The 13,741-nt window shown below is 51.5% G+C and overlaps 1 protein-coding gene across 1 annotated transcript in view; it reads left to right on the top strand.

Moving 5' to 3' along the window:
- TGFBRAP1 (transforming growth factor beta receptor associated protein 1) overlaps positions 1–13,741 on the top strand; it is a gene marked incomplete at both ends in the record, with an annotated part of 28,298 nt that overhangs the window by 6,516 nt on the left and 8,041 nt on the right. Inside the window, 5 exons of the mRNA XM_079721429.1 lie at positions 1,771–1,965; positions 4,199–4,353; positions 8,761–8,843; positions 10,304–10,645; positions 12,340–12,397. Coding sequence (XP_079577555.1) covers positions 1,771–1,965; positions 4,199–4,353; positions 8,761–8,843; positions 10,304–10,645; positions 12,340–12,397 — 833 coding nt within the window. The remainder of the gene's footprint in view (positions 1–1,770; positions 1,966–4,198; positions 4,354–8,760; positions 8,844–10,303; positions 10,646–12,339; positions 12,398–13,741) is intronic.

Genomic DNA, 13,741 nt, shown 5'->3' with positions numbered 1-13,741 from the left:
AAGGGTGGAAGGGAAATACTGAAGGGGAAGGGATGTGTTTCCTTAGTAGGAGATACACTCTCCACACACACACACATACACACACACACACTCTCTCTCTCACTGTCTCTCTAAGGCTCACTGCTCTGTCATCTTGACAGGGTTTTGGTTGGTGCTACTTACGTGACAAGAGCCAATATTTTAAGTGTGAAGCAGAAGCAAACAAGTGTTGTACGTACAAGTGGCCCCTGCAGGAGGTGCCCCAGATTGTGTCAGGCGAGAGCACAGCGTCGCCACGCATGTGTGATCCCACTGGATACCCATTTTCTCTTTTTATAAATTTATTTATTTTACTTTTTTGGCTGCGTTGGGTCTTCGTTGCTGCGTGCGGGCTTTCTCTAGTTGCAGCGAGCGGGGACTACTCTTCATTGTGGTGCGTGGGCTTCTCATTGTGGTGGCTTCTCGTGTTGCAGAGCACGGGCTCTAGGCGCGCAGGATTCAGTAGTTGTGGCGCACGGGCTCAGTAGTTGTGGCACGTGGGCTCAGTAGTTGTGGCTCACGGGCTCTAGAGTGCAGCCTCAGTAGTTGTGGCGCACGGGCTTAGTTGCTCCGTGGCATGTGGGATCTTCCTGGACCAGGGCTCGAACTCGTGCCCCCTGCATTGGCAGGCGGATTCTTAACCACTGCGCCACCAGGGAAGCCCCTGATACCCATTTTCAAGAACAGCCTACTTTGGAGGAAAAGAGCTATGTTTGTACTTGATTAAGTGCAATACATTTCACTCTTTGTAACCATGGAAAATTTAGGAGGGTCAGTGATTTCATAGGCTTAGGAATTTTGCTCCTATCATATACTTGAGATACCTTCCATTGCTTTAAAGTACTGTCTGTATTTCTCTCTCTGTCTCCCTCTCCCCGCTTCTCTGTTGTGTAATAGAAACCGTTGTTCTACTGTAGGAATATCTAATCATTTGCAGGCAATAGCATGCTGTTTTTTGTTTTTATTGAAGTATAGTTGATTTACATACCATGTCTTTAAAGGTGTTTTATGTCAAGCACTTTGAAAACTGACTTAAAATGGATTGACTTCACTGGGTGAATGTGAATCTTCATAAACCCCAGTATCTATGGACTCTATCCAGCTCATTTGGAAATGTCGTTTAGTGCTTTATTCACAAAACAGATGAACCGTGGTTGACTATGGAAGTTATCATTGACAAACACTTAACAGCTCTCTGTTTTCAGTTGCAAAATTGGTTGTATCCCTGCATCAGAGAGAACGTGTATCCAGAATTAGACTTGAACTCTGAACAGAGACAGTTCTGGATAGGAAGCCTTGTAGAGTGCCCGGCACACAGTAGGTGCTCAATAAGTATCTGAATGAATGCGTTCAGTGTTGAATGAACGTATAGGGAAGAGCTGGCACTTAGAGACGCAAACCCGTTGGAGGACTGGATATGGAAGCAAGCTTGTGAAGCTTCTTAAATTGTGTGAAAGTCACTTTTCCCCACATGTGAGGACATGAGCTATATACACCTTCATGTGGGTACATGTACACATTTTTAACGTCATGTTTAATTGGAAGGAAATGCTGATGTAGACATCCTGGGGAAAGCGGTTCTCTTCACGAGAATAGTCACGGAGGGTCCTTTGCACACGCTGCTGTTATATTATCTTTCCCGTCTTGAAATGTAATGAAGGGGCAGGTATTCTGCGTTCAGACACGTCTACAGAAGACAAACAAGCAAAGCCCAGCTCTTTGAAGCCCTCCTGACCCTTCCTGTTTTCCCAGGCATGTTTGCCACGGTGGCCGGGATATCTCAGCGCGCGCCCGTGCACTGGTCAGAGAACGTGGTTGGAGCGGCCGTCTGCTTCCCATACGTCATTGCCCTCGACAGCGAGTTCATCACCGTTCACAGCATGCTGGACCAGCAGCAAAAGCAGACCCTGCCCTTTAAGGAAGGTCACATCCTCCAGGATTTTGAAGGTACTAGTTTCCACGGAATCTTAACAACATTTAGCTGTCAATCTTTTATTATGCTTGTATTTCTTCACTAAATGCTATTAAGGGTCCATTGGGAACTTGGCCTCTTGCTGAGCATGGAAGATCCACAGGCAGTGGTAATACAGTCTCTGCGCTTCAGGGGCACCGAGGTTAAAGGGAGATAGTGAAACAAATAACCACAGCAGCTTGAGAGCTTGATGGCAACAAAATAAGGCCAACTGGGAGAGCAGAGGAGGAAGTATTTCCTAGAAGTATCAGGGAGGGCTTCCTGTAGGAGATGGTGTTTGAGCCAAACGTTTAAGGATGAGTAGGAATCTGCCAAGTGGATGTGGTGTGAAAGAACCTTCAGGCAGAGAGAAAGGCACATGCAAATCTGCACAAGAAGGAACTCTGGGCTCCGGGCCACGCAAGTGATTCACAGGGACTGTGGTGCCTGTTGTATGAGGAGGGCTGGCCTGGGTGAGGCCGCAGCAGACCAGGGCAGCCAGGGAGGGAGGGATTTATTTTACTTTTCCTAAATTTTATTATGAACACCTTCCAACGTGGTGAAAAGTTGAAAGAAAAACAAAGTGAATCCCTGCCCCCCATTCACCTAGATTTTTTCGTACTGGTTCACATTCCGCTGAGCAGTTTGGAAGTAAGTGGAGGAGACCATGGCACTTAATCCAGAATATCCTTCAGCAGGCGTTTTCCCGCGTGACCACAAAGCCCTTATCACACCCCAGAAATGTGCTCTCAGCGCCTGCCTGTGGTCAGATTTCCCCGGCTTCCTGAGAATGCCCTTGATGATATTCTCTTCAAACCAGGAGCTAATCTAGATCTGTGCATTGCCCTTGCCGTGTCGGGATTGGGGCTCCCCAGACTTTGCCCTTCCTGTGTTAGATGCTGAGTCTCGAGGTCCCACGTGAAGCGTGTCAGGGCTTGACGGGGGCCCTGACACGCGTGCTGGGAGAGCTCATTCATGACAGTGTTACGTGCTGTGCACACTGAGGGGTGGAGGTGGGCACGGGGGATGGGTTACGGGCACACAGAGGCTGGCGACATAACCCACCCCCGGCGGGAACACGGGGAGACTTCCCAGAAGGAGGGACACCAGTGCACAGCAGGGGCAGAACCTCATCTGAGCGTGAGGACAGTGACGTCGGTTGACATGGAGGACAGATGATGCAGACAGAGAGCCGGGCAGGGAGGCCAGGAAGGGGAGATCCAGGCGGGGAGAGACCAGGCGGGGAGACTGGGATGGACACGATGATCCCCAAGGAGGGAGGAGCAGAGGGAGAAGAAGAGGCTCTGCTGACCCTGAACGACCTTCAGAAGGACAGACAAGGTCGTTCTACCGCTCCCTGGGAACAGGTGATAGTTTAGCTTCAAACGTGTCTCCAGAGGGAGCAGAAATCGCTCTCGAAGCTTGGCAGGAAGGGCTGTCTTGGGTGGCAGGTCCGACTCCCCAGTGGACCATGCCAGGCATCACGGTGCCAGGGGGCAGTGGGGAAGGGAGAAGATAATGCCGAGATCGGGTGATTTTGGATGACGGGCGAGTGTGAAATGTTATCTTATGGTTCCGAACGTTGCGTTGTAATCTTAGTTTCCTGTAAACTGACTACCCTGGAGAGAAAAGAATTTTTCAGAAGTCTTATATGAGGGATAGCATAATTCTTACTGCTTATTTTCCAGGACTGAGCACTATAGCCTCATCATGGACCTACTCAACTGGTTTTAAATTTATCAGCACTTCAGAATAAAAAAAAGGCCAAACATTTCAATATCCCATACTTCGGAAATGTACTGTTAAGAGTTCGTCCTTGGGCTTCCCTAGTGGCGCAGTGGTTGGGAGTCCGCCTGCCAATGCAGGGGACACGGGTTCGTGTCCCGGTCCGGGAGGATCCCACATGCCGTGGAGCGGCTGGGCCCGTGAGCCATGGCCGCTGAGCCTGCGCGTCCGGAGCCTGTGCTCCGCAACGGGAGAGGCCACAACAGTGAGAGGCCCGCGTACCGCAAAAAAAAAAAAAAAAAAAAAAAAAAGAGTTCGCCCTTTTCTGATGGTGGGAAGAGGGAAAGAGAAGCATTCGTTTCTGGTTGCTGTGGGGACTCGGGGTTGGGGCGCTGTGGTGACATTGGTCAGACATCCGCTCGTGCTCCTCTTCAGGCGAGGGGGTGTGTTTTCTTGCCAGCGCTGCGTTCCTACCCTTCCCAACCGTGTTCCATTTCTTCCCAGGAAGAGTGATCGTCGCCACGAGTAAAGGAGTTTACGTCTTGGTTCCGTTACCTCTGGAAAAACAAATACAGGATCTTCTAGCGAGCCGGAGAGTGGAGGAGGCTCTGGTTCTAGCGAAAGGCGCCCGGAGGAACATTCCAAAGGAAAAATTTCAGGTTTGTAATCCGCGGGCCCCCAGGCCACCGGCTTAGAAAACGTTAGGATCTAAGCGCTCCGGGCCCTGCAGACCGCTTCCTGTCCGTCATTCAAGTTTCTCTGCGTCTCCACGACGTACAGATAAGGAAGCAGGTCTTAGAGCAGCCGGACCAACAGCTGGATGAAGTCACGCTGCTGGCCGAGGCCAAGTCGGGATTTGAACCTCTGACATAATTCCCGTGCCTAATTCACCAAGTTGTATTTCTAATCAGCATCCTTCTTCCAGAGGAGCCTCAGGGCACAGTGGTTACAGACGAAAAGAGGAACCTCAGGTTAATTTGTCTCCCAGTTCAGAATTTATATTTGTTGGGATGGGGTTGAATTTGTAGAGTTTAGGTTTATGTTATCTACAGAAAAAGCTTTGTGAACCGTACCGATAAAACCATCTAATGTTGCCGGAATCCATCTAATTCATTTCCTTAGGAGAAAACTTTTAATGCATTTTAGAAATGCTAACTTTAATATCGTTGGTATGATCAATATAACTGATGAAACAAACACAAATTATTCTCATGTCTGATGAAATCAGGTTTCCTAAAAATTTTCTCCCTGATCAGTTGCAAGGTGAGTTCGGGTTACTCTATGTATTTGAGAATAATAGTGTGTGTGCACACTTCATGTTAACATCTAAGTCCATCATTAAAAGCTCTGATGAATTCATAGCAATCCCCTGCTTGTTTCTGTGGGCCAGATTTTCAGGACGATGTGGTTTGTGGAATGAAGCTGTGCTTTCTGGCCTCAGTGGCTTTATGCTGCAGAGGGTAGATTCCGAAGGTGGAAGAAGTCAGGACGTGTCACTTATGGTCACAGGATAAATATTGATCAACTTTCCATCTTTACTCCTCATTTAAAAAAAAATTTTGTTAAAGTAGAGTTGATTTACAATGTGTGTTCATCTCTACCGTACAGCAGAGTGACTCAGTTATACGTATATATTCTTTCTCGTATTCTTTTCCATGATGGTTTATCCCAGGCTGTTGACTGTAGTTCCCTGTGCTCTCCAGTAGGACCTTGTTGTTCCTTCGTGCTACAGAGAATCGTTTGCATCTGCTAAGCGCACACTCTCAGTCCTTCCCTCGCCCATCGTGTTCCTCATTTTATAGTGAGATGATCTGTGAGCATTCAGCAGGGGGCAGCAGAAGCACAAAGAAGAAGCCCGTCAGTTCAGGGCGTGTTTCTGTGCTGAGAGCGCCTGTTTCTGCCGCGTTTTCCTTGCGCATCCACGTGGGGAGGCGGGTGCTGAGGCAGCCTTGGCCTCTGCTCTGCTGCTCTCAGCTCCTCTCCGTCCCGAGGGTGGGCCCCGGGAGCTCGTGGGTGTCTGGACGGGCACGTGTCGGGTGCCCCCTCCTTGCACACACCCATGGGCACACCTCAAGTGTGTCCCATTTTCTTAGAGAGGCTGCCCGTGTTCTTGGCCTTTTGCTTTTCTCCTGCCGTTTTCCTGAGAGCAGCTGCGCAGTGGATAGTGGATGGTGTTAGTGCTCGTCTGGCTCTGCCGTCTGCCATCCCAGTTGGGGTTTGTGCACCTAGCACGCTCCCCACCTTCCCCCTGTGGTATGTGCCCCAGACGTGCACCCCCAGTGACCTTGAACTTGGCTCTCGTTCTCATGCCCACGTGGCTGCTGGGGACCCTTCTCCCGTTGTGCCTGAATTGTTTTCACAGCCCCTTGCCTGCGTGTCTGCAGTCCGTCCTCCACGGCCCCGCGGAAGGTGCTTTCTGACGTGCCCACCAAACCCTTAGCTGGAAATCCTTCCGCGGGTGCCTCCCTGCCCACAGTCAAGTCTGCACCAGGTGGCCTTCGCGGCCAGGCCCTGCCCACTTCCCCGCCCCCGCCGCTGCCTCCTTCCCCCCGTGACCCCGACCTGAGCTGTCCCCTGCCTGAGCCCTGCACTGTGCAGGCACTCTGGGAGCCATCCTAAAACACTTCTAATCCTGAAAGCAAGTAAAAAATAGCCAGTGCCACCATCCAAAGATGCACTGCAGAGATGGCTGGCCTCTGGGCATCCCTGGGTAAAGCCGGGACAGCCTCGCTGCCCCATCAGTGCCACGTGCTTTCACCCACCTCCCCGCCCTCCCTGTTTTCTTTACTTATTATTTGTGCTATTTTCTATCAGTGGAGTGAACTTCTAAACTCCACCGAGTACAGGTTTCGATACCTTGCTCACATATGCCTTTTCTCTGAGTCCCCCCCCATCCCTGAATGCTTGCTCTGGGCTCCCACAATTACACGTGTTAACCTGTGACCCAGGGCCGTTTTTTTTGTTTTTTTGCGGTATGCGGGCCTCTCACCGCTGTGGCCTCTCCCGTTGCGGAGCACAGGCTCCGGACGCGCAGGCTCAGCGGCCATGGCTCCCGGGACCAGACGCTCCGCGGCATGTGGGATCTTCCCGGACCGGGGCACGAACCCGTGTCCCCTGCATCGGCAGGCGGACTCTCAACCACTGCGCCACCAGGGAAGCCCCGCAAAAGTAGTTTTTATTTCCCTTTAGGAAGGGGAAGAGTGGGTGACATTTGAATCCTGCAGCCACGAGGAAAAAATTGTCATTCAGCGGATTTCTCGTCAGCAAGGCTGGGTGTGAATGAGAATTCTTCTGCCACAGCTGACGGGTCCTTTTTTTTTTTTTTTTTTTGTGGTACGCAGGCCTCTCACTGCCGTGGCCTCTCCCGCTGCGGAGCACAGGCTCCGGACGCGCAGGCCCAGCGGCCATGGCTCACAGGCCCAGCTGCTCCGCGGCATGTGGGATCTTCCCGGACCGGGGCACGAACCCGTGTCCCCTGCATCAGCAGGCAGACTCTCAACCACTGCGCCACCAGGGAAGCCCCTGATGGGTCCTTTTTATCCTTCTTGCTAAGTGGTTGGCCTTTGTTGCTTCTCCTTTCAGAGACGGAACTGGCATCCCCTCCCAACAGAACCTGGCCTCGCTTCTGTCTACCTATTGCTGGCGGCGTACAGAGGCCAGTTTTCCCGTCAGGCGTAGCTGGTGTCGGGGAAGAGAGTCATGAAAAAGCAGCTGCCTCTCCTGCCATCTCTGCAGGAATTGCTCTGCAGGGACGGGAGGAGATGCTGCTGTGCTTTGGAGAACAAGCCCCCCTGAAAGCTGATCGGAAGCAACAGCCTTTAGGTGTCTCCATCTCCCTCGTTTCTTCAGGGGTAACAGTGTTAGCCTCCTGCTGTGTACCTGGGTGAGCCAGTGAGCGGGAAGAACTGGGCTCTGGAAGCAGAAAGGTCCGGGTTTCAACCCTGGCTCAACCACTTACACATTAGTAACTCTGGGCAAAAAACTTAGCATCTCTGAACAGGATGTTCCTGACTGTAAAACGGGCTCAGCGAGTGACAAAGTGGAGTTTCATAAAAACTGATCAGGTCAATAGGTGATTACTTAAATGGCAGGTACCCTGCCAGGGTGTGGGGATGCTAAGATGAATTATGTACATGCCTTCAAGGGATTTATGGCGTATCAAACAGCGGGATGGATTGGAAAGGGGAGGAATTGAAGTCCTAGGGTCTTAAGCACAGTTAGAGTCTTTAGGTGTGAGGTGGTGAGGGCCCGGGCTGAGGTGATGGAGCCAGTAAGGACAGAGCAGAGACGGGTCCACAAGGCCTTTCAGACAAAGGTGGACAAAGCTTGAAGCTGACCGGCTGGACAGTGACAGGGAGGGGGTGGAATTACAGACACCACAGCGCATCTTCCTTAAGTGCGTTGCTATTTCTGGAAGTTACCAGAACAAAGGGCTCTGTGGCCCAGGAAGTTTGGGTAGGACTGGATTAGACACAGATCAACGGCCCTTTTATTGCAGGAATCCTCGGGCTGCGGTGCGGATGTGGCTGTGTATCACCATTGGGGGGAGGGGATAGAATGCACAGTGTCTCCCAAGCTTCGGCAGGAGAACGTGCGTATTTATCTGTTTATCCTTAAATGGGTGGGCCTTGTGCTCTGGAGGGATGCTCAGAAGTGCTGGTGTGAAGAGTCAGTTCCACAAGAATGAAGAAGGATGGGCAGCTTCTGGGCTCCCAGGGACGCCGGCGATGTTCACATCCGTCTGAGCACCAGAGGTGGAAGCAGTCAAGGAAGCCAGGGAGTGTGGGAGGAGGAATACGGATCGGGATGGATGGGAAATCCACGAAGAAGAAAGAACGATGCTTAGATAGAGAACAGCTTGGTCTCGGGAATGAGGGGTTGATTGACATGTATACGTGTCTATGTTGAAAATCATTTCGCATAAGCCTCGTTTTTTCCTTACCTTGTAACTTCAGGTTTCCGTGTAATAGTTAACAGTTAGCCTGGATTATGACCAGACGCTTAGCTTCTCCTCCTGTCGTGGTTCCAGGGCAGGTCAGAGTAATGAAACCTGTCTTTCCCTGCAGGTCATGTACCGCCGGATCCTGCAGCAGGCGGGCTTCATACAGTTTGCGCAGCTTCAGTTCCTGGAGGCTAAAGAACTCTTCAGGTAATCTGAGGTGTCGGTAGCGAGCCTTCCAAGCGTCCCTCCGCGGTCAGACCTCCACTGTGGCTGTGATGGGAAAGGCTGCCACGGGTGCTGTGCTCCGGGGAGAAGTAGCGAGGCCGTCGTGTGTACACCCCTCGCACCCCCTGCCCCCCTTAGCCCGAGGGTCACTGTCCTGTGTCTTGAAGGTAGGGCAGTTAAGGGGCATACAGAGTGGTCCTCTAAGAGAGGAGAAGGCAATTCTTTTTTTTTTTTTATAAGGAACGTGGAATTTTTTTTAAATTTATTATTTTATTTATTGATTTTGGCTGTGTTGGGTCTGTTGCTGCGAGTGGGCTTTCTCTAGTTGCGGCGAGTGGGCTTCTTATTGCGGTGGCTTCTCTTGTTGTGGAGCACGGGCTCTAGGTGCATGGGCTTCAGTAGTTGTGGCATGCGGGCTCAGTAGTTGTGGCTCGCGGGTTCTAGAGTGCAGGCTCAGTAGTTGTAGCACACAGGCTCAGTAGTTGTGGCTCACAGGCTCTAGAGTGCAGGCTCAGTAGTTGTGGTGCACGGGCTTAGTTGCTCCGTGGCATGTGGGATCTTCGCGGACCAGGGCTCAAACCCGTGTCCCCTGCGTTGGCAGGCGGATTCTTAACCACTGCGCCACCAGGGAAGCCCGAGAAGGCAATTCTAAAGAGCGTGTTTGATGCCCTGTGAAGGATTCCTAGGAAAACACGATGGCTCACTTTCCCTTTCCTCCAGAGATTTTACCAAAAGCTCTGAGTTTAGAGAAAGAGCAGGTGCTTCTGGGAAGACTTGAAAAACTGTTCTTCTTCTGAGGACATTGTAAACAGCATGCTCCTGGTCCACCGTCTTAGGAAGCTGAGGTCCCTTCCACGTGACATGGATCCTGCATGCATGGGCTGCCCCCTTCACCAGCACCCATCCCACCCCTCTCCCTCCCCAGCCCAGGCCTGTCTCAGCCCCTCCCCCCTCCGGCAGCCCTCCCTCTGGGCTGGGGGTCAGGTGCGCCCTGGGAAGCAGTGGCTCTTCACGCTCGCTCAGAAGATGAACTTAAACCCGCTGTGATCGCCCTTCAGTGTCCCACAAAGGCATCGCCTGTAGATGAAGTTTTCCAAATGTCCGCGTAGAACAGATTCCGCACGACTCAGAGCCGTAAAGGAGGAGATGTACACGGGGCCTCCTCCGAATCTGCCTTTGATCAGAGCTGCTGTGCCTCCTGCTGTTCCCCCCGCCTGGGTTTGCGGGGACCCATGGCGGCCCTGGAGGTGCCACGTCTGTGGCCACCGAGCCCTCTGCTCTGTCGTGGGGTCTGGGGGTGGGCGGTGCCCGGCCCGCAGTGCTTTGCAGCCTGTGCAGCTGCAGACGGCGTGCAGACGGCGCGCCCGTCCAGTGTCGTCTTGCGTGCCTGCGTGCACCCTTTCTCTCGTCTTGCTGCATTTAGTTTGACACTGTAATTGCAGAAGCGGCCAGCTGGACGTGCGGGAGCTGATCTCCCTGTACCCCTTCCTGCTGCCCACGTCCTCCTCGTTTACCCGGTCCCACCCTCCTCTGCACGAGTTTGCAGACCTCAACCAGCTGACGCAGGGCGACCAGGAGAAGGTGGCCAAGTGCAAGCGCTTCCTCATGAGCTACCTGAACGAAGTCCGCAGCACGGAGGTGGCCAACGGCTACAAGGAGGACATCGACACGGCCCTGCTCAAGCTGTACACGGAGGCTGACCACGACAGCCTGCTGGACCTCCTGGTCACCGAGAACTTCTGTCTGCTCACCGACAGCGCCGCCTGGCTGGAGAAGCACAAAAAGTGAGTGTTTCTGTCCCCCGGACGCTCCCCCCACCGAACCCAGGGCTCCCTGCCTGACCCTTCCCCGTCCCCACCCACGGGAAGCTGTCGTGCAGCTTAGGCACCGGCGTGAGTTCCGAGTCCCACGCGTTCATCAAGGGACCACCCGGCACCCTCGGGATCTGTCAGCCTCATCACGGTCTGCAGATCCACCGCAGGGGTGTTAGAGGGCACAACTCTGGTGCCAGCTCCTTCATGACAGACTGTACAGTCATAGGCCTTGTCAGTCAGTGGTGTGCTTGTCCAGTTTCCATCTGGGTGGGACTCAGCTGTGCGAGATGCCACATGCGTGTCGGGAAAATGATAGCACACTTCAGCCACTGATGGCCAGACGGAATGGACAGATGGGCATCTGGATAAACAGATAGAGAGCGAGGCTTCTGGATCTTGTGGATAAAAGGTTACGGGGTCAAACTTCTTCATTACAGACGTGAGCTGGTCGGCACCCACCCGCTTGCCAACCGGCCACCGGGTACGACGGGGGCCCGTCTGCAGTGATGACGTGGTTAGATCTGGCAGCTTCTCCATCCTGGGGGCAGGCGGTGGTCTAACCCTTCTAGGCCTGGGGGGGTTGAGTGCTCCCTGTGAGATTCTTTGTCTGTGCCTTTTGGTATGCATTTGACATGGCGGAGGTGCTGGTGAAATTCCACGGAGACCCAGGCTCACGATCCAGACCCTGTTCAGATGCAGGACGTCGTGGGCTGGTGACTGGCCTGCACGTGGGAAGTGGCTCGTTCAGCCGTTTCCCTCAGTCTCCCGAAGGCACTGTGGAATGGAGTGATTTATTTAGGAACCAGAAAATGCACTGACACCTTATGGCAGTGACTTGGGATGTCAGGGTCTGGCGGAGTCAGTGTAACTTTCTAAAAGCTTTCGGGAGAAGACAAGGGTTCTAGGGAATAGTTCAATATCTTGAGAGGTTGCTCTTTGAGGGAAGAGATACGATGGCCCCCTGGGGCAGCTTGATCCGGTCACCTGCTGGGGAAGAGGACCAGGAGAGGACACACTTGTGAGCGTGGGAGGGTGGCGACAGCTCATGGCCCGGGCGATGCCCGTGTTGTCACTGATCCTGTCCACTTATAAATGAGGAAGCAAGGGCCACGGAAGGTAACCTACTTGCTCAAGGTCATACAGTCCCTAAGTAATGAAGCCTGGATTGAAAGTCAGGGCCTGGAACTCTGGGTCCCCCCAGCCAGACTCTCCCTGACCTTCTTTTCTCTGCAGTGCCTGCATACTGTTGGCATTTCTTGCCATTCAAAATCCTTACCCCAGAATGGCTCAGACCCTTCCAAACGGTCTTAATACCTCGTGATAAGTTAATAATGGTTAACTGAAGAGATGGCAAATCATACTAGTATTTGAAGCAAGTTGTAAAGCAATTCCAAATGTGATTTTCCATAGTATCATTATAGTTTTATTTTTCAGTTCACCTTAGATGTGAATACGGTCCTTTCTGGAAATTGATAGGGAATACATTTTCAGAATATAAGTAAATAAACAGAAAGGAGGATCTTTCTGGTGCTTGAAATTTGTTGTTGAACTGAGTGGAATAGCACATCTGGGGCTGGGGGCCCAGGGCCGAGGGCGTTGCTGTGGGGGTACTGCCCGCAGTGGGTGGTCAGGAGAGGGTGCACTTACCCCGAGTTTTCTTCCAGGTACTTTGCACTGGGGCTGCTCTATCATTACAACCACCAAGACGCTGCTGCCGTTCAGGTGAGTTCAAAGGCATCTCAGCACTGTTTAAAAACCACCATCATTTAGCTTAGCAACGAAGTTGCTAAGCAACTAAGCCCATGTGCCACAACTACTGAGCATGTTTGAAAAAAAATCACAAATTGTTAGAGACCAGTCATGCCTGATGTACGTTTTTTACAAAACAAAAATAGTACTGTTTTAGAAAGCGAATCCTTGAGAAATGTTGTCCAAGGATTTTCTTTTTTTTCTTTTATTTATTTATTTGTTTGTTTATTTATTTATGGCTGCATTGGGTCTTCATTGCTGTGCACAGGCTTTCTCTAGTTGCGGTGCGCGGGCTCCTCATTGCGGTGGCTTCTCTTGTTGTGGAGCACGGGCTGTAGGCACGCGAGCTTCAGTAGTTGTGGCTTGCAGGCTCGGTAGTTGTGGCTTGCGGGCTCTAGAGAGCAGGCTCAGTAGTTGTGGCACGCGGGCTCAGTAGTTGTGGTGCACGGGCTTAGTTGCTCTGCAGCATGTGGGATCTTCCCAGACCAGGGCTTGAACCCGTGTCCCCTGCATTGGCAGGCGGATTCTTAACCACTGCGCCACCAGGGAAGCCCCAAGAATTTTCTTTTCTTCGTCTTTCCATCTCTTTAAAGAACATTGTCAAGACTGAGTTGTTTAAAATGTAAGAAAAATAGGATTTCTTACTGAGCCACAAAGCCTGTGACTCCACTGCCTTATCAAAAATTAAGGCTGTGAGTAACAGGTTGTAATTTCCACTGTTAATGACAATACGTCTTGCCAGAGAGCTGGGTTGTCATGTCATCTGTGACAAAACTAAAGCTGATCAAGGCCAGTCACTTGCCCGGGTGGCACCACTGCTCAGCAGGAGAGCTGGGGACTGAGCTCAGGGCCCTGGCAGGGGCTCTTGCGCCCAAATTTCTCATCTTGTCTCTTGTCTTGCATCTTTTGTGAGCGGCCAAGAGCATCAACAGTGCTCACCAAACTCACCAAGCATATCTGGTTGCTTTGAGAAATTACCATGGTAACATGATTGTGGGATAGGTTAAAAAAAAAAAAAAAGGTTCCCATCAACATACTCCCCATGGCTAAGAGCAGATTTGGGTGTCAGAGCTAAAATTTTTATTTTTTTAAAACACCATGTTCTGAGAATTTGTTATAAGTGCGTTAATAACATCAGCAAAGCTATATAGACAGGAGTTTACAAAATTGAAATAATATGGAATAAATCACCATATATGGCAGAATTTTTTTAATGACACATTTCAATGGCTGTGTGAATAGTTTGTTTGATTTGGGGAATTCAGCGCTGAAGAAACTAGTAACATAAAAAAATTGGTGTGCTGCTACCAGAATTAC

Source organism: Hyperoodon ampullatus (assembly GCF_949752795.1).
Source record: "Hyperoodon ampullatus genome assembly, chromosome: 15".
NCBI classification, from domain to species: domain Eukaryota; kingdom Metazoa; phylum Chordata; class Mammalia; order Artiodactyla; family Ziphiidae; genus Hyperoodon; species Hyperoodon ampullatus.
The sequence above is the reverse complement of the archived record's forward strand: the minus strand, read 5'-3'. Positions and strand labels throughout refer to the sequence as shown.